At 32.1% G+C, this 26,992-nt stretch overlaps 1 protein-coding gene across 1 annotated transcript; it reads left to right on the top strand.

Moving 5' to 3' along the window:
- The first annotated feature begins 227 nt into the window (after positions 1-227).
- LOC129219970 (galactose-1-phosphate uridylyltransferase-like) lies at positions 228-20,171 on the top strand. The gene is made up of 10 exons (XM_054854292.1): positions 228-319; positions 1,621-1,790; positions 4,539-4,614; positions 8,713-8,891; positions 12,274-12,330; positions 13,980-14,102; positions 16,689-16,821; positions 16,979-17,062; positions 18,393-18,541; positions 20,057-20,171. Exons 1-10 carry the CDS (start codon positions 295-297, stop codon positions 20,108-20,110), a joined length of 1,050 nt encoding a protein of 349 aa, XP_054710267.1. The 5' UTR covers positions 228-294; the 3' UTR covers positions 20,111-20,171.
- Positions 20,172-26,992: the final 6,821 nt, after the last annotated feature.

Here is a 26,992-nt window from a genome sequence, read left to right as displayed (position 1 = left end):
TCGAAAGGCGTCCCTGTGAACAGAATGACGAGTTTATACCAACCGCTATATACCAGCAGTGACGTCACGTTAAAATGTTGGTGAATTTTACTCCATGCTATGTCCTTTCCATTATGGGCTTGCCAGATATTTTAACTATTTTTGTGGCAATATTGTTTTTGTTTACAAAATAATAATCACATGGTCATTAAAATTCATGTTCGTGTACGTAATGTACAAGAAGTTCTAATCAGAGTAGAAGATCATGCTGATAATTTTTCCATCCAAACAGTTGCGTAAAGTACTTTTCTGAAAATGAATTCTCGCTTTTGCGCTGAAGGTATATTTGTAAATAATAAAATTAGTGAAACATATTGAACTTTGAATAATTTTCTTGGTTTCAGGGATATGCAAAAAACCAGGAAATTGCGAAAAAAATTTTTAGTTTCATAAGCATTAAGTCATAACAAACTTCGGCAGATGTTACACAATTCATTTTTTTTCGTTGTAGACGATACACTGCATAAAACTTACTAAAAGTTATAGGGTTGATTATTTTGCGTTAATATTCCATTCTTTAGTTGTTTTTAAAAAATGCCAGTCGTTTCACGCCCGAATCTGTATATCCGGTCCTTAAGGGGGCCCAACGACCCAAAAAATTGAGAAAAAAAGAAAGAAAAATAATAGCACTAAGATTTATTGACGTTGGGCCTTTATAACGCTCGCCTGTGGGGAGAGGCCTTACAGATTTTGATACAGGAGAGCGACCCGGGCCCGGGTCTGTTACTTTAACTTATTGTTAATAGTTATAACTTTTTCTAAAATGAATAAAAATGATTATAAACTGTGTATTCTAAAATAATATCAATTAAGAGTTTTCATATCTGTCAATTGTACCCTCATTTGTAATTTTAGGTGAAGTATTTTGTTTTTTACAAATATTATTGTACAAGGTAACAGATCTGACTTGGGCTAACAGGCCTGATATTGAGTAACAGATCTGACGTGATGTGGGAGAGCAGACATTATTTGTAAAAATATTCTCTTCCTAATGCGTTGTATATTCATGTTTCTAGCATATACAAAAAGAATTTAAATCTTGCCCCACAATATGAGTTATTATACTTTGAAAAACTCAATAATAGATATAAATTGAAAAAATTTAGAGACAGCCAACTCCCCCCCCCCCCTCGCGAAATTATCGGTTAGCTACGCCATTGTCACTTAGTTAAAACACTTGCTGTGTCATTACTATAACCAAACTGCGTTTTTTTCCTTCATTAAATTCAGTTGCAAATTTATACAGCTGAGCTTGTCATTTAGGGTGGTCAATTGTCCCCTGACATTGAAAAATTAATGTTTTTACATATAAGGGGTATGGTTCTTGTTGTTTTTTTAATAAAATATCCATTGAGTTTACACCAATTGAACCCCCCACACCAATTACACCATATTGTTACACCAACTGAATAATATATGTTAGCTTCTTGCTCCTAGTTTTGGGGGGTCTACTGCTCCCCCCTCCCGGCTTTGAAAAAAGGATATTTTTTATAAAATGCGGGAGGGGAGTGCCTTGCTCTTGGGGGGGGGGGAATGGAGACCCCTGATTTTTTTTGAAAACTAATTTTTGTTTTTATCTAGAACATCAACATATCAGATACAATCCATTGAATGACAAATGGATTTTAGTTTCCCCTCATCGTGCAAAACGACCGTGGAAAGGACAAGTTGAAAAAGCATTTGAAACAGATATACCCGAACATGATTTTAAGAATCCTCTTTGTCCTGGTGCCACCAGAGCTAATGGAGAGGTAATTATGGATTTGAATAAGTACTTGTATTCAGTACTATACTTCATGTTTTATTTTACTTTTTTCTTTATTTTAATACTCTTTTAATACTAATTACTTCATTTTAATACTAATTTTGATCATAAAGAACTACCAAGACAACACTAATATGATATCAAAATTTAGCTGGGTAGTATCTTTGGAAGTAAATTTATAGTTGTGTCACTGTATTCTGCTGCTATATTTAATAAAATGTTAGCTTCTTTATACAATTGCATGAAATTTTTAGTTTCTTGACTATTATCACTATTTCTTCTTTTGACATGGAGGAGATTATAAGAAAAAACTTGTAATCTTTGTTCTGGTCCTCTAGTTGAGGAGTCTTTGTCCATTTTTTCCTGCCTTTTAGAAAATATATGCATAATGGCAGGGCCCGATTATGACTTTTGAAAGCACTGGGCAGCAAGTGCCGATTCAGGGGAGGGTCAAAGGGTCAACCGACTCCCCTGTGAGGAGAAACATTTTCTTTATTATTATTATTATTTTATTTTTCCTTTACTTATTATTATTATTGTTGAACGTCAATTTTTAGTCCTGGAAAATTTAGTGTAGGTAATCAATGTTAATTCCTTTTTACTTTTAGTCTTGTTAGACTTGTCTTTTGAAGTCTAATAAATGAAAATTCTATTACTTGTAATGTAACTTTGAAAAAGATAGAGGTCCAAAATTTCGGGGAGCTGAGTCTAGACCCTTTAGGCCCATGCGTTAATCAAGGCACGTTTACAATTCAAGCTTTGAAACATATGTCTAAAATCCTGTACTTCTTTTAACTTTGTTTCATAAAATTTTAATGTTGTGCCTTTCTTATTTTCACTGAAATTAAAAATTTTCTCAACACATAAAACATAAAAAACTTTTTTATTTTCATTTATTCGAGCAATTTTATAATCGTTTTTCACACTAACAATTTTTATTAGGATACATGAATACATTTTGCATTTAATTTTAAAGAAAGTTCTAGTTATACTTTATTTTTCTTCCACTTTACTGGCCACTGAAACTTGACCCCACTTACAAAAATTTCTAGATCCGGCCCTGCTGGACAGGAACTGTATTTGGTAACCCCCCACCCCCATCTTTTCCGCCTATGCAATATGACAAAGCAATACAATATTTTGGATTAGAAATTTGTGAATGAGGTTTTTTAATGTTTTGTTTTATTTAATATTTAAGTACATTTTGCTCTAAAGTGCAATATATTACTTTTTAAAACTTTCAGTATAGATTTGATGTCCTCCCAACTTTTGTGCCCTGGGCCTGTGCCCCATAAAGGATCGATCCAATGGAGGGGATCGCCTCTCCCTGGAGGAAACCTACACCGGCAATTGTTCCGGATTGAAGTCCTGAAATCCAAGTGTAGGCCCCCTCCTTGAGACATTTCTAGCACATGCCCCATAAGCACATGCCTCAATCTGGCCCTGATAATAGTAATTCTAAAAATTGCATTTCAAAATGAAAATTTACCCATGAATTATGAAGAAGAAAAATTCCTACCTCTTTGAAAAAAGATTCCTCTTTCCATTTCTGACCCCCCCCCCCTGCTCTTTCATGTCTTTTATCTTTTCTGTGAGGGAAGTAAAAATACAGCATGCTTTAAAGAAATATATGATTTTTCCTGAAATGTTGTACCAGAAATCGGCACGCTTTTGCCAAGATACTAGGCAAAGAGATCCTCACTTTTTTTTTTTTGTAATCACCATCATGCATTATAATTCTTATTTATCTATTAATTTTTTTTTTCAATTATTGGATGTTAAATTTCTATTGTTTAATTTTTTAAGACTTTTATTATTTATTTTTGCTCTTTTATTAGGAGAACCATACAGAAATGTTGTTTTTTTCAAGTTTTTATTTTCAAACAGCAATGTAATTACCCTCGTTATCAACAACTCTTTGTCGTGTTTTTTTGCCATGTGCCAAATCTTTAGTCCCAGATAAATAGAAATTACTCGATGTTTGAGCAAAATATCCGTAGATAGCATTTTGGATATGAGACGAATTTTCAATCTTTTTTGTCACACATAGATAGGAAAAAGGGATAATCAGATGGTGCAATCAACGTCAGGTGAGTATAGTGAATGAAGCAAACCACCACATGTCATTAATTTTGGAAAAAATAATGTAGTTTTGCATCACCATGTTTCAGGATCACTTTTTTTCTGCTGATAATAGTGGAAATATTTGCACCACAAATTGAACCATCTGATTTCCCTTTCTTCCAATTGCTAAAACACCTTCAATAAGAAGAAAAAAAGAACTTTAAAATTTGGCTTGTGTCCAAGATGCCGCTATCACATATTTTGCTTCAAAAATCAATATATTTTTATTTATCTGCTATTGAAAATTTGTGTGCTAGATGGCAAATGGCACTGAATAACAAGGATAACATCAACTGATTAAAAAAAAAATTAAAAGAATTTAAAAAAAAAAAAAGAAAGATTACTTTCTGGTCCTTTTAATGCTATCACTTCTATAACACTTAAAACCTTTGTAATTTAAACTAAAATACACCAATTTGCAAAAAACTGCAGTCATAAGTTTTGGAGTTAGAAGGAACTCTTTTTTTAAAAAAAAGTTACTTCACTATATCTGTTGTGCTGTAAAAATACCTAAAAATCTTATGATTATAAGTTTACTGTGGTAATTTTTTTTTAAAGTAATTTTAATTTAAAATTCATGAATAATTTCTTTAATTTAAAAATCTCCTAGGTGAATTCATTTTATGAAAGCACTTACGTGTTTCCAAATGATTTCCCTGCTTTGTTGGAAAACGTTCCTGAACCAGGTGAGTACCATAAATAAGTTAAAATATCTTACTATTATTTTGAAATAACATGCAGAAAGGGGGAAAGTTGCTCTTACTGTAATCATTGAGTGTTTTGTCGCTCATGGTCATGATTTATAGTACATTTGTTTTTGCTGTTTACGTTAGTCACTTGGCATTTATAAGCAAATTGAATTTCAAATGCTCAAGTTATTGGCACTTTATCTGTCACTTTCAGGTACACTCTTACTAAAAATGGCTAAAGAAAAAAACATGCAGTTAATAAATTCCTTTTTTGTTATGATGTTAAATAAAAGTATAGTTTTCTTTATTTCAAATGGACAAGAATAAATATTAATGAATTACTGAAAACATCTTTCTATTAAGTACTTTATTTTGACATATTTTCAAAATTAAATTGTGTACTAGGTAATCAAACTTACCCTAACTGTAGTTTTTCATAAAAAGTCAATGTAGCTGCTTTCAAATACATACAAATTTATTTCTATTAGATCTACCTCTATTACATTTCTGAAGAAGTTGAAAATTCATCTGTCTAGAGTTAAATTTTCTGTTTCTGTCAGAATTTTGCCTTGTTTTAGTGCCTTAGTCTAAACAATGCATTTGAAGTTTAAGGGAGGGAGGCATGGGCGCCCAGATGCAAAATTGTAAGGGAGGGGGGGGGGGGGCTCAGAAATTTTAACCATGGTTTAGCAGGATATTTTCCCCATGGAGGCAGATTTCAAGACAAATTAGAGTTATTACAATTTGACATTTTTAATTATTTATTCATTAATGGCTGCAGAAGAAATATTTTCATATTTTTGCAAAGAAAAAAGTACAAAAAGCAAGGAAGTTCTAATTTCCAAAAGGGGGGGAGTCTCAAGACCCCCTGCCCCCTATATGGGTGCCCTTGGAGGGAGGGGGACAGTAGACTCCCAAGCTCAAATTGGCTGGGGTGCAATCCGGTCAAGCTGAAATTTAGTTAAAGCGAAGAATCAATAAAAAAACCCATCTATGTGATGAAAATGCTCTACTTACAATTGTACTGTTACATAACTAAATGGCATGTTCATCTGTGTGATTGAACTGAATACGAGTCAATCCGTTCCCCTACTTATATTCAGGAACCTTTTTTCACTATTTTCATAATTGAGGCAGTGAGAAGTAAAGGAATGTAAGTGAACATTTCCAAGTTTTGAGTAAAACATATTTAAAGTTGGGATCCTAGGTAGGTTTTCATTGAAATTTTTTTCTAAATCATGCTATCGTGCAGTACCAACCAGGAGGTGCACAGTGGCCTGATCGGTAAGGCGTTGAATTTGTGACCAAAGGGTCCCGGGTTCGATCCTCGGCGGATCGAAGATCCACCATTTTCATTAATGGTGACTGGGGAGACGTTGAATATGCTCGTGGTCACAAAGTCCTAAAAGTGAAACGATACCTCTGGGGGTGCTGGACGAGGGATTGCTCGATTTCTGGTCCGGTTAAAAAAATCAGAGCTGTCTTCAGGGTCCCATCCAACTGGTTAAGCCACAAATAGTGGTAGGTACAGGGAACTCTGGAGTGAAAAAGTACCTACCAGGACTACACTATCTCTTGCCCCAAAACATAGGAAAGGTTCACTTGCCATTTGTATTGGTTTTTTCCAAATTTTTAATTTTGACACTTGCATCCCTTTGCTTCTCACTGCCTCAAATGTGAAGAAAATATGATGGCCCTAGAAAAAAAAATCTTTTTTCTAAGTTCTTTTTTTTAATTTAATAACTGAGTTACATTTTATGGAAATTTTATTTTTTACCCCAACTTGGTTTTCTGTTTTCCTACTTAAGTGAATAACGGCCGGCTTTGGCAACGATTGGAAGTTATCAGTTTGGGGGGGGGGAGACAACTAAAAGCCATGGCACTTATAGCAACAGCAAAAAATGGGGAAAAAAAAGAGAAAAAAGTCGAGGGTGTGGCGAGAGGAAGTTTGGGTCTGTTTAAAAACACTTCATAAAATTCCAACTAGTTACTAAGAACCCTTCACAAAATTCAGAATAATACGTAGGTTGTTGTTTTTTTTCAAGCTCTGTTTTCACAGTAGGAAAGCCAGGTGGGCGGCAGGTGGCTGGTTTGTGTACTAGGATACTGCACATACCCCTGTCCAAACACTCAGTTACTGTCGAGTCCAATCTGCCCTTTCCTGTTGAGCTATAGACACGAAAACATGACTGTCTCTATCGAGTTTCCACCAAATGTGAATTGAGAAGTGTTATTCGTTGCTTGCATGCGGAAGGAAACAGGGCAGCAGAAATTCATAGAAGAATAATTAGTGTATATAGAGACAACTTAATGAGTGCTAGTGTTGTTTTTAAATGGTGCCTAAAATTTAAAGAGGGCAGAACTCAAAGACGCCGTCAAAAATCACTTTCAATCATTGGCGGCAACTTTCTTATGATGAGGCTATAAAAAAGCTTGAGCACAAGTACGACAAATGCCTAAATCGTCATTGTGTGGAGAAATAATATGCATTGTACTTTATTTTTGATAGTAAAATCTTTTTTGTACATTTACCCATTATTTTTTTTATAGCCAAACAGAGCTAAAGAAAAAAAAGAAACAATCCTCAAAAAACAGACCTTTTACAAAATCCTGATTGACCAGACCTTGCACTTTTGCCTTTGAACCTCCCTTTGCACTTTGCGCAAACTCATTTGTTAATAAAGCATTATGTAAATAGGAAATGTAATACCTATTGATATACATAACGTTTGCTTTGCACTATGAAATTTCACAAAAGGATTTGATTTTTCACAAAACCTTTTTTAAAATACACAAAAATAGGATCCTGTGAAGCATCCTGCACAGACCCCTGAAAGTACAAAATTTTGTTAGGCCTGGTGTTGAGAATATTGAATCAGATAAGTGGAAATTGATGCAAGTCTAACAACTTAACTTTTTTTCTTAAGATTTTGATGAATTTTGTACACATAACTTTCCCGAAGATACACTTTGATATGAATTGAATTTACATTAATTACTCCGAAGTATTTTGAGGTGTCACAAAAACTTGGTAATAATTTTATTAAGCAAGTATAACTTGTTAAGTAAAACAATTGATTATCTTAACAATGAATACAAAAACTAAAAGTTATTGCTTGTGCTGAATAAAGTTTTGTAAACAGATATACAAAGTAAAACAAGCAATTATGGTCAGAAAATTTTGACATTTCTGCCTTTTTTATAATTTCTAGTTTGGTTTCTAAATTTGAAAATAAAATAATCAACCATAAAGGGGGGGGGGCATCACCGCCACGGATAGCCTGGATGAGTGGAAATGGAGGCCAATTCAGTGGAAGTCTACTGTAAATAAAACATCAACTGCTGGCCGTATTATAGGGAGTGCTATTGGTGCAGATGGTTACTTTTGTGTGCAAAGGAATTCATTCTAGATAAGGTTTGACTATGCCAAAATTTATATTTTGGTTGAAATATGCTGGGATTTCCAGTAAGTGTACAGATAATCTTAAAAATGACAATGTTCAAAAACAAATAGCAGTAATTGAACAAGAGATTTCAAATTGTTAGCCAGCGAATCAGCCAAATTTTAAAAGTCTTGGTCAGGATTTAAGAGTTTTAGCCAAAAAGTAATTTCAATAAATTTTAAAGATGTTTCTTTTTTTTAGACAACTTCAAAGAAAGGGTAAATAATAATTTATAATGAAAACACTTATGTTTCAAATGTGCAGCATAACTTTAAATTTAATAAGACACTTAAAAGCATATTAAAACACTTAATTTTTGTTCTACAACCAGTGTTTCTGGCGCTGGAAAGTGAAGTCAATTTGGCTGTAAGTTTGTAGAATTTTAAAGAATCTTTGACATAGTTTTGAGAATCAAGGAAAATACTTTCTTCTGTGGAAATTTTGGCGAATTTTCTGTTTGCCTAATCAGTTTCTATTGCTGAATTTACGTTTCCCCCCCTATTGAACACAGTGCTAAGCTGTGAATCCCCGCTTTGCCCCCCGCTTGGGCCCTGATTGAATGTTTTTTAAAGATAATATTCAGTTCTATTCCTTGCAATTTCATGGACTTTCATTGTACTAATCTATCTTTTTCTTTTACTGCTGTTTATAGATCCATCATCACATCCTCTCTTTCAAGCTCAAGCAGCTAAAGGAGAATGTCGTGTTATGTGCTTTCATCCGAAATCAAATGTCACTTTGCCTTTGATGAAAAATGAGGAAATTTTGGAAGTCATTAATACTTGGATCAAGGAAATGCTTGAACTTCGTACTAAATATAAATGGATCCAGGTAATTTGTTTACGCAGATTTTTATACTTCTTGTACTGAACATTGAATAATTTGTGAGTGATAGGTTTTTCTTGTAAGTAGAGTCTTTCAGAACCATGGAGAGCCAAGAATTATTTCAAGACAAAAGGAAAATTTATTAACTTTTAGGCTCCCCCGCCCCCCACTCTTGAAGTTTCATAGAAATGATTAATGTTTGTCTGCACAGAGTGTCACAAGTCAAGAACTTTTTACTCGGTGCCTCTTAAGTTCAATTCAGTTAGTTTGCCCTTTAATCGTGCATTGCTTTCTTGAAAACTTGAATCATTGAAAAGGAAAGGGATCACTGCATTTTTATTATACAGTGGAACCTCGATTTTACATTGTCTGTTTCATACGTTATTTCGCTACCAACGCCATTTTCTGTTGGTGCAAGAAAATTGCAATCTCAGCAATGTTAAAATATTGTGGATTTCATGTTACACTTTCTTAGAAAATCTGCTTGATATGTTTTTCTTAAAACATATCTAAATCATATATCCTTTTTAAGACTCACATAAACTTTTTTCTGGGTCTGTTTTCCAAGATAAATTTATTTTTTAGCTTTTTAAAGCCATTCTGGCAATTTTAATGTTCTCCGGCAATTTTAATTTTTTAATGCTGTTCCGCATTTTCTCCAATTTTATTCAATCTTACATACTAGAATACGTCATATTTTGCCTCAGCACTCACTGATAGCTGATTGGTCAATGTTTTTCCGGTTACGCATTTAAACTCTCCCTTGACCTTGATTCATCCATTTGATCATTTCGCACTGAGGAAGGAAACTATTGCCTCCGAAATATTTCTGCGTTTTTAAAAACATTTTATCCTTTTTTTGCTTTTAAACATTGTTCCATTTTTATATAATTTACCTTGCACAAAGCTATCGCTTTTCAATTTTAATGTCTTTACTCTGCAAATCATAAAAACTCTTTGAAAAAAATTATTTGCAAATTCAAACCAAGAAGCTAATTTGCAAAAAAACTGTTAGCATAGAAAATACTATAAATGAAGTTGTACCAAAAAACAAGTAAAGATTACAGATTTCTTCCACATGTTCATCAGTGTCAAATTTTTAAACAATATGCTAAGATTTTTACCCCTATCCCCGAATTTAGGTTTTCTTACTTGGTTTCTTTTTATCGCTAGTCCGATGAAATAAAAATTTGGTTCCGCTGTGTAGGCATGGATAGTCTGTTTCCAAAATGCATGGAAGTCAAGATTTTCCAAAAATGACTTTTTGGGAAAGATGGCACGACATATCTAACAATGTATTTGTAACAAATATATTTTTCAAACAAAGTTTAGTCATATTTTTTTTAAAAAAAAGGGTGTAATTCTTGTTTTTTCCTAAAAAGAATTAAATTAGAAGTAATCTTTGTGTTTAAAGTCAAGTGTGATTAAATCAAGTTTAACCAATCACAACTTTTCTTGAGATTACGTTTTTTCCACGAGAATGCAAGCGAAAGAAATTCTCCCATGCACCTTTTCTGAAATGAAAACTAAAGCCACTATGATGGTAGCAAAAAAAAAAAAAAAAAAAAAAAAAAAATTAAAATTACTTGAAGCATTTCAAATTAACAAATGGTGCTGATTTTTTAAAAAATTATATCAACAATTTTGCAACAATGCACAGAATGCTAAACATAAGTGAAAATAATGATAGCAATCAAGAAATAGAATTCAAAAATTTGTGCCAACTAATTACCTTCTGAAATTGTATCGAAAATTTATGCTGTATTTTCATGGAACAAAAAAGAACATTTAATTATTTTCAAATGGAAGTCATTTATTCCAAAAGAAGGTGCCTTTTTTCTTTTATTCCTAAATAACTATACTGTCATTATTTTTTAATCATCTAATTTAGGTTTAGTATCATTTATAGATTACTGAAAAAATTATATTTTCCATAAAATCAATATTAAATCTTACATAATCAGTTTTTTTTTTCAAGAACACATGATTATCAAAATAGGAATCAAACTTAAGATTCTTTCAATAAGTTTATCTGCGATTTCTATGTCTGAATCATTTTTTGTTCTTAAAATCAGGTATTCAATTAATCACTTAATGTTGGACAACTTGACTTCAACATTAAAGTGTGGAATAGTCATATCTCTTGTTGTTTCAATATTTACTATATAAAAGTGAATTTATTAGTCATGATTATTTTGAAGAATAAAAACTTTTCCAAAGAATAATTAAGAATCAGTTTTATATTTTCCTCTCAGTTGCTTATGTACAGTAAACTCCTGATTATCCACGTAATAGGGTGGCATGGTAACTGTAGATAAGCAAAAACCGTGGATAATCGGAATAATTGGTAATCAACAGTACTTAGTGTATTCAGTAGCTAAAAACTATTAATAGCACTCACACTTACACTTAAATTATGACTAAACACATTGCTACATTGCATCCACTAACATTGAGTGTAAAAATTATATGTAGAATCTAAAAGCAAAAAATAACTCATTATTCAGTAAGTTACCGCCCTATAGACAAGGCTAAGGCAGAAATACATAAATACAGCACCAGCTCAGTCAATTCCAGCTGAGGACTGCAGTTTCATGTTTATTAGCTCTCATCAGCCCGGCATAGGAGTGACTGAGCTGGAGGTGGAAAACCTCTTAAGGAAGCCAAGAGTGCCAAACAAACTGGTAGCTAATACAGAATTAGCACTGACCAGACGAGTGACCGAAGCAATGGTTCGGTTCAACTCGAAGATTGAAGGCAAGGCAGGTATATTCAGTAAGTTACCGCCCTATAGCCACGGCTAAGGCAGAAATACATAAATACACCACCAGCTCAGTCAATTCTAGCCGAGGACTGCAGTTTCGTGCTCATTAGCACTCATCAGCCTGGCATAGAAGTGACTGAGCTGGAGGTGGAAAACATCTTAAGGAAGCCAAGAGTGCCAAACAAACTGGTAACTTTTTGAATGTACCAGCCTTGCCTTCAATCTTCAAGTTGAACCGAACCATTGCTTGGGTCTCTCGTGTGGTCTGTGCTAATTCTGTATTAGTTACCAGTTTGTTTGGCACTCTTGGCTTCACTAAGAGGTTTTCCACCTCCAGCTCAGTCACTACTATGCCGGGCTGATGAATGCTAATAAGCACGAAACTGATGTCCTCGGCTGGAATTGACTGAGCTGGTGGTGTATTTATGTAACAGTCATTAATTAAAAAAAAAAATTGTGAAAAGACCCGCGGATAATCCGACCGCCGATAATCTGGAGTTTACTGTTCATTATAGTAGATTACTTTCCGTGTCATATTTCACGTGTCATATTTAGTGTTTTCTGTCTGTTTCCATTTTATTTTCTGTCCATAATATATTGTTTTTAACTTCATATTTCTTCCAGATATTTGAAAATAAAGGGGAAGTTATGGGATGTTCAAATCCCCATCCTCATTGTCAGGTAAATGAATATGTGTATATATTTTTGTCTAGTTTCTAAAATCGTTACTAATAGTAAAGCTGAAAGTCTCTCTGTCCGGAGGATGTCTGTCCGGAGGATCTCTGTGACGCGCATAGCGCCTAGACCGTTCGGCCAATTTTCATAAATTTGGCACAAAGTTAGTTTGTAGCATGGTGATGTGCACCTCTCAGCGATTTTTTGAAAATTCGATTTTGTTCTTTTTCTATTCTAATTTTAAGAAAATTTTCCCGAACAAATGATCACAATGTGGAATAGTAAATTACGAAATCATAACATGGAACCGTAACATAGGCGAGCCATTTAACATAGCAAATTGGCGAGAAATTCATCATCCATTATTTGTTAATATACAGGCGAACCAAATGACCTTTTAATTTTCTACTACAGGCAAAGCCGTGCGGGTGCCACTAGTTAAAAATAAAACAATACAGTACCTCTTGTCACATTTGTTGGGCAACAATAAAAAAGTGTGATCTATCCAAAACCCCCGACATGACTGAGGTCATTAACTATTTATCTAACATTCAAGTGACTGATAAGTGCATCTTCAATAAAGTTAATTTATCGTTATATTAGGGTAGCTTTTTAAAAAAGAAATGATGAAAGAAAATGATCTTGTCCATTGCTTTTTTTTTTAAAGCATGAAAGGAAAAGGAAAATATTGCTGTTTTTTAGTTCAATAAGTATTGCAACAATTTCAACTCAAACTAGGCCTTTGATTTAGGGGGTCAGGAGGAGGCAATTGACTCTTTCTGTCTTTGAGGAATCAATGAGTTTCCACACATGTGTGCATTGATTTTTGTTGTTTTTCAATATATGCATTGAGCATATGGGAAATTCTCCAGAAATCTTTTCACATGGGGGACAGATTGGCAATTTTTAGAAAGGCAAGGTATGTATTTTTGTCAAACTGCATAAGTTCACAAAACATCTTCATTTATTTTAGATTTTTAAATTTTTTTTTTCGTGAATTAGTTGATTAATGTAGATATTTATAAAGAGTTGATAAAGAAATTTTTTTCGTTTCAGTTCTTTAAAAACTTGCAAAATTTTTAATACAGAAAAAAAGCTTTTAAAATTTGAACTTGAAGAAAAATATTGCTTTTACAGTAAAGTTTCTGAAACTCTTTTGACTTTAGAATGTTTTTTAAATTTTTGTTACATTATGTATTTATAAAGCAAAATATTTGTTCCATGATTTTTCATTGGGCTCAAATTTATTTCTTGTGTATTTTGATATGTTTTGGTGGTAATGTATGATTTTTCTTTTTAACTGCTAATTTATATAATTTTATATGTTTACTGAGAGTAAATTTTTATTTGCTAAATACCGGCAACTATTTCAGTTTTTGATGGCAGCTTTTTGTATAAACCAGGGTTTAATTTGCATGGAAGCTCATAGGCTCTGAGCTGCTCAGTGCTTATGAGAAAAGTGAAAAGAAGTGTCTGAGCATAGAGTTCCCACACTTCTTTTCAATTTTATGCAAATTTTAACATTTTAGACAAAATGCAGGCTATTTACGTATGAAAGCAAGTCCTTAAGTCGATAGGGTTCCCACACTTGTTTTGTTTGAAATTAAGCCCTGATGTATGCTAACATTTCGTCAATGTTGATTTATTTTGTGCAGATATGGGCCAGCTCCTTTTTACCTGATGAACCAAGAGCTGAAGATTCACAGCAGCTTAAATATTTTCAGAAGAATAATCAACCTCTTTTACTCAATTATATAAATGAGGAAATAGAAAGGAAGGTAAGCTATAGGTAGCTTGTTTTACTTTTTATGCTCATGGGAACAACTGTAAATTTCCTCATAGTTTCCAAAAACTCCAGTCTTCTGAAAGTTTTCCTTCCACTATCCCCACTAGCTTAGGCCGTGGTGGCCTGATTGGTAAGGCATCCCACTTCAGAGCTCAATCATTCTAATATTGCACGTGGGGCACATTTCTATTTCAGGGCCCCTGCTAGGGCCCGATTAAGATTTTTGAAGACACTAGGCACGAAATTCATTTTGTGCTCCCCCCCCATTCCCACTTATTCTATATAATGATGCTACAAAATATTTCAATGCTTGCATACTAATACAACCATGCTAAATTTGGTGGTCCCTCATACATTTAAAAAGCAGAAGAGATGCAGTGAACAATAGTTATATAAGATGTGGTTAAACTTTGCCCATTGCAGTAAACCGTAAATATAAAAATAATAGTTTAAAAAACTAAAAAAACACGCTTTTGTAGCAAAATGAACTAAAAAGTGAAAAATAATCTTTGGATGATAGTGTAGTTGACCAATCACTTAATTTTAATGTAATACAAAAAAGCGTGGGGTGCTGTCTATTTATATTTTTTCTTGGACAACAAATGGAAGAAATTAAAGACAACTGATAAGAAGCCCCCCACGCTTTTTTGTATTACATTAAAATTAAGTGATTGGTCAACTACTATCATCCAAAGATTATTTTTCACTTTTTAGTTCATTTTGCTACAAAAGCGTGTTTTTTAGTTTTTTAAACTATTATTTTATTTTTCTGTTTTTTAGTCTTATGTTGGAGAATTATCAGGCGACGAAATTATTTATAAAACGAGTGCGAGGTAATATCTTAGAGTTAAGACAAGGACACCCCGATGGGAATAAGCTACTGTGAGTCATCGATGTATGTTTGCGGAAATCATATTTATATTACTTTGAAAATTTGAGATGCATGATGCATTTGAATAAAAGTTTGTTCAACAATGGTCTGATCAGCAATGAATTTCCAATTGAAGGCTCACCTAAATTTTGGCATGAAATTAGTTAAAAACAATTTTATTTCATGTTCTAATTACCTTGGAACATTGGAACAAATTTTGTCTGATGCAGAAAATTTAAAGGTTTTTGTAGATATTTTGAAATACTTTTTGCGAGCATTTTTTAATGTATTTTTTAAAATTTTTCCTTTTTCACATTGTTGAATTTCTGCTAAAATATTGATTAAAATTGGATTAAACTAACAATTAAAAGAGTTAATTAATTAATTTGATTATACAATATTGCATTGTCATCGAGTCTGAGGTCGCGTGCCAAATTTCAAAAGAATCCGATCGCAGGAAGTGGGCGAAATTTGAGCTGTAAGATTCCGTTACAAGATACATACATACATACATACATACATACATACAGGTGAAGCTAATAAAAGCGTGTTAAAAATTATCTATGATATAACTTTTAATAGTAAATACAGACTAAACTTGGAGTGGTTTTGGAATTAGCAAAGAGATTAAATTTTTAAGGGAATTTTTATCAACAAATAAGAGATTATTTTCCTTGTCTAGGCATTTGCAAAAATATCAATTATATCATTGTACTCTAGATTCTGAGTGAAATCATTAATTATTCTTAATTAGCATGATAAATAAGGGGATTTTGGGCCCCCCAAATCAAAGAGGAGGGACCTGTGCTCCACATGCTCCTGCGGTAATCAGGCTCTGTCCCACTTGTGACTGGAGGGTCCCCGAGTTCGATACTAGCAGGTCGAAGATCCACCGTCGTCATTCATGGTGACTGGGGGACGTTAAATATGCTCATGGTCACTAAGTCCTCCAAGTGAAACAATACCTTTGGGGGTGTTGGACGAGGGATTGCTCGGCTTCTGGTCTGGATCAAAAAATCAGAGCTGTCTTCAGGATCCCATCCAGCTGGTAAAAACACAAATAGTGGTAAGTACAGGGATGTGAAAAATGAAAAGTATCACCCCTAGTTTGAAACCATTACACCTTATTCAGTAAGTTACTGCCCATTAGCCAAGGCTGAGGCAGAAATACATGAAATACACTGCCAGCTCAGTCAATTCCAGCCGAGGACTGCAGTTTTGTGCTTATTAACACTTATCAGCCCGGCATAGGAGTGACTGAGCTGGAGGTGGAAAACCTCTTAAGGAAGCCAAGAGTGCCAAACCAGTGCAAATTCTTGTATTAGCTACCAGTTTATTTGGCACTCTTGGCTTCCTTAAGAGGTTTTCCAGCTCAGTCTCTCCTATGCCGGGCTGATGAGTGCTAATAAGCACGAAACTGCAATCCTCGGCTGGAATTGACTGAGCTGCTGGTGTATTTCATGCATTACATCTTATTTTTTTTAGAATAAAATCTAAACACTTTAGTGTTTTTATGTAAAATTTGTAGTCATTATATTTTTTAAAATGTGAAAACTTTCTTATTTTAGAAATATTATATTTACTGTATATCAAAATTGAGATAGTCTGGAGAAAAGTACAGTTGTTCTATCTTTGTAAAAATATAAGTTTATTTTCTTTTGAAAGTGAAAATATTTTCTATCATTTTCATTAGAAATCTTTCATTAGGTACGAATAGTGGTCATGAATGATCATTGGGTCGCCTTAGTACCATATTGGGCTGTGTGGCCTTTCGAGACGATGCTTCTACCCAGACGACATGTTCTTCGATTAACTGATCTGAATGAGGAGGAAAAATCATGTAAGGGAACTAAGTATTTTGCAAAACATATGACAAATGTTTAATATGGTTATGCTGCAATACATATTTTTTTGCATGCACTAGGCTTGTTTGTCTTTAAAGTGTTATATATGTAGCTCTGTTTTAAAATAACTTTTCTCTTTATTTTTACTTTCAGCTTTAGCAGAAATAATGAAGAAGCTATTAACAAAGTACGACAATTTGTTTGAAACTTCTTTTCCATACTCTATGGGATGGCATGGTATGATTTCATTTATGCTTATACTTTTGTTTGTTTCCTTAAATACAATTTATTATTGTTTTGTTTTAATGTATTAAATGTAGTAAATAACATAGAAAAAACTATGAATGTTTAAAACATGGTTATATCCTTAGAGAGCTTCAAAAGACTCAATACAATATTTCACTATCATGAAAAAAATCTTAAGTCAAATTTTGATTAATCAATAAATTCATGCAACTTCTGCTATAGCATTTCAATATTAAGTAAGAGAATGTGTGGCAAATTGAAAAACTTAACATAACTTACCTTTTTTAAAATGAACAAACTGGAAATTTGTTTTGAAATTTACAGTATGTAAAGCCATTCAGGGCCGGATTTAGGGGAGGGCAGGCAGGGCTACTGCCCGGGGGCCTCCACAACAAAGGGGTCCCCACAAGAAATTTTTTACAAAATATCCTAACTTTCATGGGTCAGCAACTTTTACGTTTTTTCTCCCAGACATTTTTTTTTTTTGTATTTCTACAAAGAATGCTTGCACAAAAATAATATTATTATCAATATATCAGGAAGCCCTGATTGCAAGTATCCTTTTTTATTTTATATTTATAAATTATTTGTAATGTAAAACATATGGTTAAAAAAAAATTTTTCATGTTTTAATTTTACATGATATTTTATATATTGGTATTGTATGTGATACTATGATGCTTTTTGACAATTTTTCAAGGTATATGTCAGTTTTACAAAGCATGTATAAATATAATATTCAACATCCAACCTAATAACTAAACAATATCAATACATATATGTGTTTTATTTTTCTAACATTAAGTTATCAGATTTCGCAAATGATTGTAAATATCATATGAAAATAACCTTAAAAGTACATAACTTTTAAAATGAAATGTATGTTTAGATATAAATAAGAAACTGTAATTTTAAGTCTATAAATTAAAATAATAATATAAAAAAATAAATAGCAGTGACTTCAGGATGTATTTACTATTAAAGTGCTGATCGAAAATATCGGATATATACATATATATTAAAATATTCGGATATGTATATCAGAGTATCGGATATTTTCGAAAATATGATGATCTTTTCGAACCCTGAGTAGGGGCCACCACTCCTTTGTTGCCCTGGGGCCTCCACACTTCCAAATCCGACCCTGAAAACATTGTATATAGGCCAATACATAATATACATTGTACATAGGCCATTGTGTATAAGTTAAAGCACATAAAGCCAATTATATTATTAGCCTTGTCGTACATAGCATTGAATAAATGTTTTTGTTCATTTTTGGAAGATTATTTTTAAAGCTGCAAAACTATTATTTTTGAAGGTGCACCTGAGGATAAAGAATCAGATTATAGTCATTGGCAACTTCATGCGTCCTATTACCCTCCACTTTTGCGTTCAGCTTCTGTTAAAAAGTTTATGGTTGGATATGAAATGTTAGCTCAGGCCCAACGTGATTTAACTGCTGAACAGGTATCTAAATATTTCAATTTATTCTAGTGTTTTCTAATCAACTGTTTTAAGATGTTTAAAAAATTTAGTTTATTCCGCCAGTGCTCATGATTTGTAGTGAGAATATTAATAAAGTTTGTAAAGGTTATAAGTTTACTAAAATAAATAGAGTACTTTCATCTTATTTTTTATACAGGCCTGCTATTTTGAATTTTTCTGATATTGAAAAATTTAGTCTATTCCATCAGTGCTCGTGATTTGTAGTGAGAATATTAATAGAGTTTGTTTTGCGAAAGTGATAAATAAAATGGTTAAAGGTTATAAGTTTTCTAAAATAAATGGAGTACTTTCATCTTATTTCTTATGCAGGCCTGCTATTTTGAATTTATCTGATATTGAAAAATTTAGTTTATTCCATCAGTGCTCATGATTTATAGTGAGAATATTAATAAAGTTTGTTTTGCGAAAGTGATAAATAAAATGGTTAAAGGTTATAAGTTTTCTAAAATAAATGGAGTACTTTCATCTTATTTCTTATGCAGGCCTGCTATTTTGAATTTATCTGATATTGAAAAATTTAGTTTATTCCATCAGTGCTCATGATTTATAGTGAGAATATTAATAAAGTTTGTTTTGCGACAGTGATAAATAAAAGGGTTAAAGGTTATAAGTTTTCTAAAATAAACGGAAGACTTTCATCTTATTTCTCACACAGGCCTGCCATTTTGAATTTTTCTGGGGGTAACCGACCCCTCTAAATGACAGGCCTGTTCTCATACAAAAAGGTGTGTAGCAGATACATCATTTATTCTAAAAATGGAGTGTGGAAAGAGTTCCCATATAGGGGGATAAGGGGAGGGGCTTTAGCCCCCCTTAGAAATGAGAACTTCCTTGCTTTTAGTGCTTTTTTCTTTGCAAAAAATGTATGAAAATTTCTTTTTCAGCCATTAATGAATAAGTTATTAAAAATGTCAAATTTTAATGTCTCTAATCTGTACTGAAATCAGTTTCCATAGGGAAAATATTCTGCTGAACCATGGGGAAAATTTTTGAGCCTCCCCTTAAAATTTTGCATATGGGTGCCCTTGTGTGCTAGTGCTGATTTGATAGTAGCTTGTAAACCTTAGTACTGATGAATCAGGTCTAATGCAGCACATCTCCGAAGTGCACCTAATACTTCCAATCTAATTGGGTGATGCATCCATTAATTATGAACTTTGTGCTCATCCTTAGCTTTTGCTGTATTCTTGCATTTAATTACAACAAAGCATAATACAGTGTGTGTCTCAACTAGTTATAATTTGAAATATTTAAATATTTTAAATATTTCTGATTTTTTTCAGTATTCATGAAACTGATTAAAAAAACTAGTTATTTCTTAGAATCAATTTATTGTAATATGTATATCAGAAAGAAAGACGAAACATTGTTAATGTTTTATTGCATTACATATTAACCAGCAGTTGCAAATTTTAAATATATATTTTTACTGTAATAATTAAAAATTTCTAAGTAAGTTAATTTCGCTTATTTTAGGCAGCAGAAAAATTGAGGTTACTACCAGATGTACATTATAAATTGAGAGAATAATTGAGTGCAAATACAGAAGTTTGTTTTAAGAATATGCCAAAGATAACAAGTAAATACAAAAATATAGTTTCTCTTTATATGAAATTCTGTCTCTTTTTTGAAATTTGTTTAGAATGTCACAAGTTGGTTTCAGTTGTGTGCAACTGTGCATTTCGTATTTTGATCGACTTGCATCATTATCTATTTTAATAATGCAAATACAGATGTATCTACGTCCATTACTGAGCCAAAAATATTAATATAATATTGTTTTTGGATATCTTCGGAATTTAATTGCATTTAATAGAAGTTCATGGTTTTCATGAAATTCATCCAATGAAACAAGCGTGGAATATGGAAATCTATAGATATACGAAATTGATTGCCATATTTATTTTCCTTGCTATGAATGAATAAGGACAATAAAGAGCCATTTGTCAAGTGCAAGAGTGCCCAAATGTTTTTTTTCTAAGAGCCACTCTGACTCGACCAGTAAGTGGTCAAGAACTATCTACCTCATTGTAGCATTTAATCTTTACTAATAATAAACTGAAAGTCTCTCTGTCTGTCAGGATCTCTGTCTTTCAAAATCTCTGTGACGCGCACAGTGCCTAGACCGTTCGACCGATTCTCATGAAATTTGGCACAAAGTTAGTTTGTAGCATTGGGGTGTGCACCTCAAAGCGATTTTTCAAAAATTCGATGTGATTCTTTTTCTATTCCAATTTTAAGGACACAGTTATCATAAGAAGGACGAGTAAATTACGAAATTTTCATGACGTGGAACCGTAACATGGGCACAAACCAATTGGCGAGAAAATTAACCATGCATTATTTGTAAATATACAGGCGAACCAAAAGACTTTTTAATTTTCTATTAGGGGCAAAGCCGTGCGGGTACCACTTACCACTAGTTTTATTATAAAAGTGACCTGCATTTTAACCACCATCCGGTTTACAGGGGGAAACGGACGAATCTATTAGTTTTCAGCAACACCAGCTTTTGTAGATGTGTGTTAGCTTCTAAATTTAACAGAGTCAAATTGAAATTGACAAAGCACAAGCATTAAATTTTTACTTTTCCCTCAGTCAGATAGATTCATCTTAGCTGGATGTTTGCCAATTCCATACAATCTGTGTGCAGACAGTATCTATGTCGCAGATCTCCTTGTCTTGTGGTCAGGTAAGTCTGCGAATGGGGTCTGACTGCGGATGGGGAGGTTCTCGACTTGGGGACCAATGTACTTTCTCTCTTCTGTCCTTGTTCTTTCTTTTGTGTGAATGTGTTGTTATGCTGTGAATGGTTGCCTACCTCATTAATGGGCCCTTATGGTATGTGTGCACCAGCGGTGCAGAAAGAAAAACTTGATGAGATGGGTTTTCAAAATGGAAAATTGTTGCTTTCTTTCCCATTTATTTATAATGTGAAAATATTCAACTTCTTCAAAGAGTTTCTGTGGATCAGTAATTATTCATTGAAAGTACTGGTTCAAAAAGAATTTATCAATTGTATTGATATCACTATGAATTGAAAAGTCGGAAAAAGCACAGCATATTTATCTTCAATCTTATATTCATTTTTTGTGTTTTTTCACGAGATCATTTAAAACCTCCTCCTCAAATACATCAATGTCTTTATGAATGTCAAATGTGAGCTAATAACGTCTTCGATCTTTTGATAAGAATTGGAAAGGAACCTCAGAAAATCCAGTGTGGGGTAGGTTTTTCTCTCTCTTGGTTTCCCTAAAAAGGATTTGTGCAGTGCTGGAAGTGCTGAGGGACCATGATACTCTTGTAGCACTTTATTGAGACTATTATAACTCTCTTATACCCGAACGGGTACTCATCATGAAATATTATTTGTGTATTTTTAAGAATTGGAAATTAATTTGTGACTGCTTCCCGATCATTAAAAGCAGTAAGATATTTTGTTGAAACCTATCCCGCTTGGAAAAGTGCAAACACTGTTTCCCTACCCCCTTTGATTTGTACGGGGGAAATTAATATTTTTGAGTTCTGGATTTTAATCACAAAACCCCTCCGTGGCAGTGCCACTGGTGTGTACTGTGGAAGTCTGACTTCACACCAAAATACGATACAGTTGAAAAAGTGAAGCGGCACACCCCAAATTGTCAGCTTAGCTGGCACAAGACAATAACAACCTATCTATGACACTAAGTTTTTATGATTAACCACAGTTAAAGTGTTCGATTTCATAGTGTTTGTCAGTTGTGTTTCTCATTGAATTTGTGTGATTTTCTTACATTATAAGTTTTGCAATGTAACTAAAAATATTCTAGCTCACTGGATGGGTGATTTTTGCGAGCTCTACTCTGGTGATCCCTCGTCTAAAGCAACGCCCCCATAACACTAAATGCCAAATGCATTTGTCTCAAAATGTGTACTTCCGTCGTCAATCGCCCGCGCTGACTTCCAGTACAAGGTACACCTTTCAATGCTATCTGGCGGCAATACAAGGATGACGTTTGCTATGGTAATGTATCCAAACAATTCAAATCAAACTTTTAATTGGTTGATTTCAAAATTTAAATTCAGAAATTAACCAATTGTGTTCTTCGCTGTTAATTTCTAATACCTTCTGATATGTGGCAGTGGTAGGTGTACCAAAATTTACTTATCCTCATTCCCTTGATTTGCGATCACTTTTGCTCTATGTTAAAAGCAAGAAAGGGACAGGCATTTAGTATTAAGGGGGCATTGGTCTAAAGACTAGCTCTAGTCCTTTTTTTAAAAATATGTTTTGTATTAAAATATGACAATTAGAAACTTTTCTGTATATATCTATTTATTATAAAACATTGTACAAAGTAAGAAATATTTTACAAAGAAAGCATTTTCTGTATAAACTTTGTCTTATTACAAACCTAATCATGCTAATTATCAAAAAGCATGCACATAAAATTTGTCAATTAAGTAATTACATTTTTAATGAAAAAATTGGCTATCTAGAAATGATCCTTATCAATGAAACTTGTTCACATCCACACACAGTCATATGAAACACTAATGTAGTCCATTTGTTATGCAATATTGTAGCTACTTTTATTTCTAAAATTTCATTAAACTTTATGATTTCTCCACGAACACTATTGCTCAGTACATTATATATGGACAGAAATTTCATTATGTATGTAAATAACCTACTTGAACTGTTCAAAAAAGTTTAAGTTAAACACTCTTGGCTTAATTAAAGAGGGACAGTATAAAAAATCTTTTTGGCTCTTAACAGTAAAATTTCATAAATATTAAATGAATAAATTGTAAAGCGATAAAAATAGTTTTCTGAAGTTGCGGCTTTGCTTTTATCTAAACAACACTATGTTTGACCTGAAGAACTATGTGCACATAGATTAACATTTTAATGTTCAGTTAATATATTTTGTGCTTTTGTAACATAATGCCGCCTCAATTCTTTAAATTTTCTCAAAAATGATGTATTTAAACCTAAAATTTCAAATAAAAAATGCATGAGAAACAGTTAAAAGATGAATCGTTTACAACAATATTACCTTTCAAAAACACATGACAAATTTGTATTGTTTAATGAGCGTTTCAGCATTTGACTTTTGTAGACATCACAACTGGCGGTAGTGTTAATGTTCAGTGAACTATGTTAGAGTAAAATAGTTAAAATAAAAACATGTTACTAAATTTTTCATGTCATTAAATGAGATTTGAGATTTAAAAAAATGTGTAAATATATTTTGGTACATTTTCTCTCAGTAATAGCATTGCATAATAAAAATAATGCTTTTCATTTTTACAATCCAGATAAAACTTGGTGAGCTTTTATTTGTTTAATTCATTGGTTTCAAAATAACTCTTACATGTGTATATTTAAAATAACTTAAAAATTGCTTCTTTCTGTCTAATTAAAAACTATTTGAAGGTTAGAATTGTACATATTTATGTATTTCCAAACAAAATTGCAAATAAATCTTTTCAGATGAAAATGAAATAAATAATAACAATTCAGTTAAAATAGTTGCACAGTCTAATTCACAAATCTGAGAACATTAAATCATGTAACTTTTGTAAACTTATAACAAGAAAATGTTTTGAATGAACTTTTACAATGAAGTAAAAAAATTAAAATCATGTTTTAACAGAGTGATTTTTAAAAATTTTAATTGCTCAACTAAATTTATATTTTTAACTCTGTGTTACTTCATTTTAACTAGAATAATATTAAAAATTTAATTGTAAATTTAATCTTTATTAGTACTGTGGAACCTATTATGCAGCAGCTCCGTACACTGCTGAATTGACTATCCATGGATACCGACATGTCTTTATTAAATATTAGACAAATATATTTTTTAATCGCATAATTATTTCATGCAGTAAGTCAATTTAATCTGGGGTAGCAAAACTTTTTTATATACAATATCTGCTTTTGCAATTCAAAAATTTAAGGTTGCCAGAAAATGTAAACTACATGCCCTTCGCCTTGAGTTTTTATTGTATTTAGGCGATTAGTACTGCTTTTGTTTGTGTGTATTTTTTATTTAAATGCAAATTACTAAGTACTCTCTCTACATTCCTAGCACATGATGTAATTCCAATACAATATTTAATGACATTCAATTCCATGTATAAATAGCACCATACTGTATCGAATTACTGTCGTTAAAATTGCATTTGAAAAGAAGCAACTTTTAATTTGCTGTAGTTATCTTATAACTGTCTTTTAAAGCATAACAACTAATCTTTGTACAAGAACAAAAGTTTACTGTAGTATATTTTGGTGAAAAATGGGACTGTGTTGGATTTTGATGAAATTATTTTATTGATTAACTTGTTTAAATATAAATTACTTAAACTTAAAGATGTACTGAATCACAGTTCACTTGCATTATAACTAATTTCATTGCAATTATATTTGCATAAAATACCATATTTAGGTCGCTACTTGTATGAAACACCTATTTATGCAAATAAATTTTTGATCGTGAATTTTTTCATTGTAATGCAAAACCATAAAAAATATTAGTGTACTTATTGATAAAATCGTTACTTAATATACAATTAATTTACATAATGTATTAAATCACAAAACACTGTAAATGTTAATTTAATATGAAAGATTGCACAAAGGATAAATTACAAATATATACAAAATTTATAATTCACCTCAATTTTTTTTAGATTTCCATTGCAATTTATATTTTTCCTTGAGCAACTTGAACCAAATAATTTGAAAAACAGACTTATTTTGTTACTTAAAGAAAAAAAAAAGTTTTTTTTTTTTCGTTTTTCATTTTTGTTAGAAAGAAACAAAAAACATAACAAATATTTCTGTATTTAAAAAAAGCATAGCAAGTTATTTATACAACAAAAATGTATAAATACTCTTTTCATACAAAAAAACTTTGGTTAGACATACAACTTAAATTATTCTGTTGGCACAAAATGTCTTGTTATAACTCTGTACTCATTTCATGGCTGTTTTGTGAAGGTTTTGTTTCACTTGACTTTGGCACTTCACCATTGGCTCTTGGGGAGTTTTGCGTCCAAGATTGGGAAGGTGTGAAAGTCTAAACAAAAGAGTTCATCGCTTTTAAAAAATAATATATTATTCAAATGTGTCACCAGCATTACAAACACTTTATATATTTATGAAATTACGATTTAGTAGCAATATAATACTTAAACTTTTTTTAAAAAATTTAGTGAAATTACCAATTGATGCAATAAATGAGTAATAATAAAACTTGGTCATTAAATTTTTATTACTGTTTAATTTTATAAAAAACATAACTTAAAAGATTATAAATCAAATAAGTAAACCAAAAATCAAATGTTCTTTGTAAAAAAAAAAGTCATTGCTGTATGTAAATAAAAAGAGAGAAATAATATACATGAAACATAATTTTACTTTTTATATTCGAGGATTATTAGCTTTTTTGGTTTTTGTTATACAGACATTATGTTAGTGGATTGGTTTATTTCATTTCTCTCTTTTGGTTTATTTCATTTCTATCTTTTGACTGAAGAAATATTTGCAATCACTTTTCATTCACTTTAGCTAGTAAGATCTGAATAAATACTTTTGTGCTTGAAAATTAAAAACAAGATATAAGATTTTATTGCACAATATTTGCAGATTACTGCAGACATGTGTTTCGATGTTTCAAGGACCCCCCCTTTGTTTCAATGCAGCAAAGTGAATGCATTGAAAAAGGAGTTCCTTGAAACCCTGAAACACGTATCTGCAGTAATCTGCAAAATGTGTGTAAAATTAATGCGTCTTATTTTTACTTTAGTTAATGTCAAAATTTACTAGGGAATTTTCTTTAATTATTATTTATTTGCAAGTTCTAATTTAATGATGTTTTTAAATTTTGTTTTTTAGCCTGTATATAAATCTTATACATATAAAATCTGAGTATCTATCTATGTCCAAGCTTCTTCTCCCGAACGACAGTGAACTGACCATCGAACCAGGTATCGATGGATTCGTCATCTTCCCGTCTTCATGTTTGGCTATTTAACATAATCCTCCGATAATAGTTAGCGGAGATATCAATTAAAAATTATTAATTATGACTCTTAGATTTCAAAATAAAATCCATATTTTTTGAAGGCTTTCCTCCATTCAAATTATTATTCAGTGCTTCGACTCAACTTTCTGGATGAACGCTTTTATTAAAATTTACAGCGTGAAGAAAATCATTGAAAAGAAACATCTGTTGCAATTTTTTTTCTCGAATATAAAGAAATAAAATTAGGTTTTCCACGTGTATAGTGATGACCTCGTGATAGGTGTTTATTAATGCAGTATGTTGCATTAATAAACACCCGGGCAACGCCGGGTAGTAGACTATTTTATGTAAAAAGCGGATTGTTATTGTGCATAAATATTTCCGATATAGTCAATCA

This window comes from Uloborus diversus, chromosome 4, assembly GCF_026930045.1.
Source record: "Uloborus diversus isolate 005 chromosome 4, Udiv.v.3.1, whole genome shotgun sequence".
Classification (NCBI taxonomy): domain Eukaryota; kingdom Metazoa; phylum Arthropoda; class Arachnida; order Araneae; family Uloboridae; genus Uloborus; species Uloborus diversus.
This window is presented reverse-complemented; position numbering and strand designations above follow the sequence as displayed.

Excerpts from the sequence above, each read along its gene's own strand:
- LOC129219970 (XM_054854292.1), top strand. The coding sequence starts at position 295 with ATGAATTCTCGCTTTTGCGCTGAAG. Across the intron at positions 8,892-12,273 it reads CTAAATATAAATGGATCCAG|ATATTTGAAAATAAAGGGGA; the intron begins GTAATTTGTTTA and ends TATTTCTTCCAG. Across the intron at positions 14,103-16,688 it reads ATGAGGAAATAGAAAGGAAG|GTACGAATAGTGGTCATGAA; the intron begins GTAAGCTATAGG and ends ATCTTTCATTAG.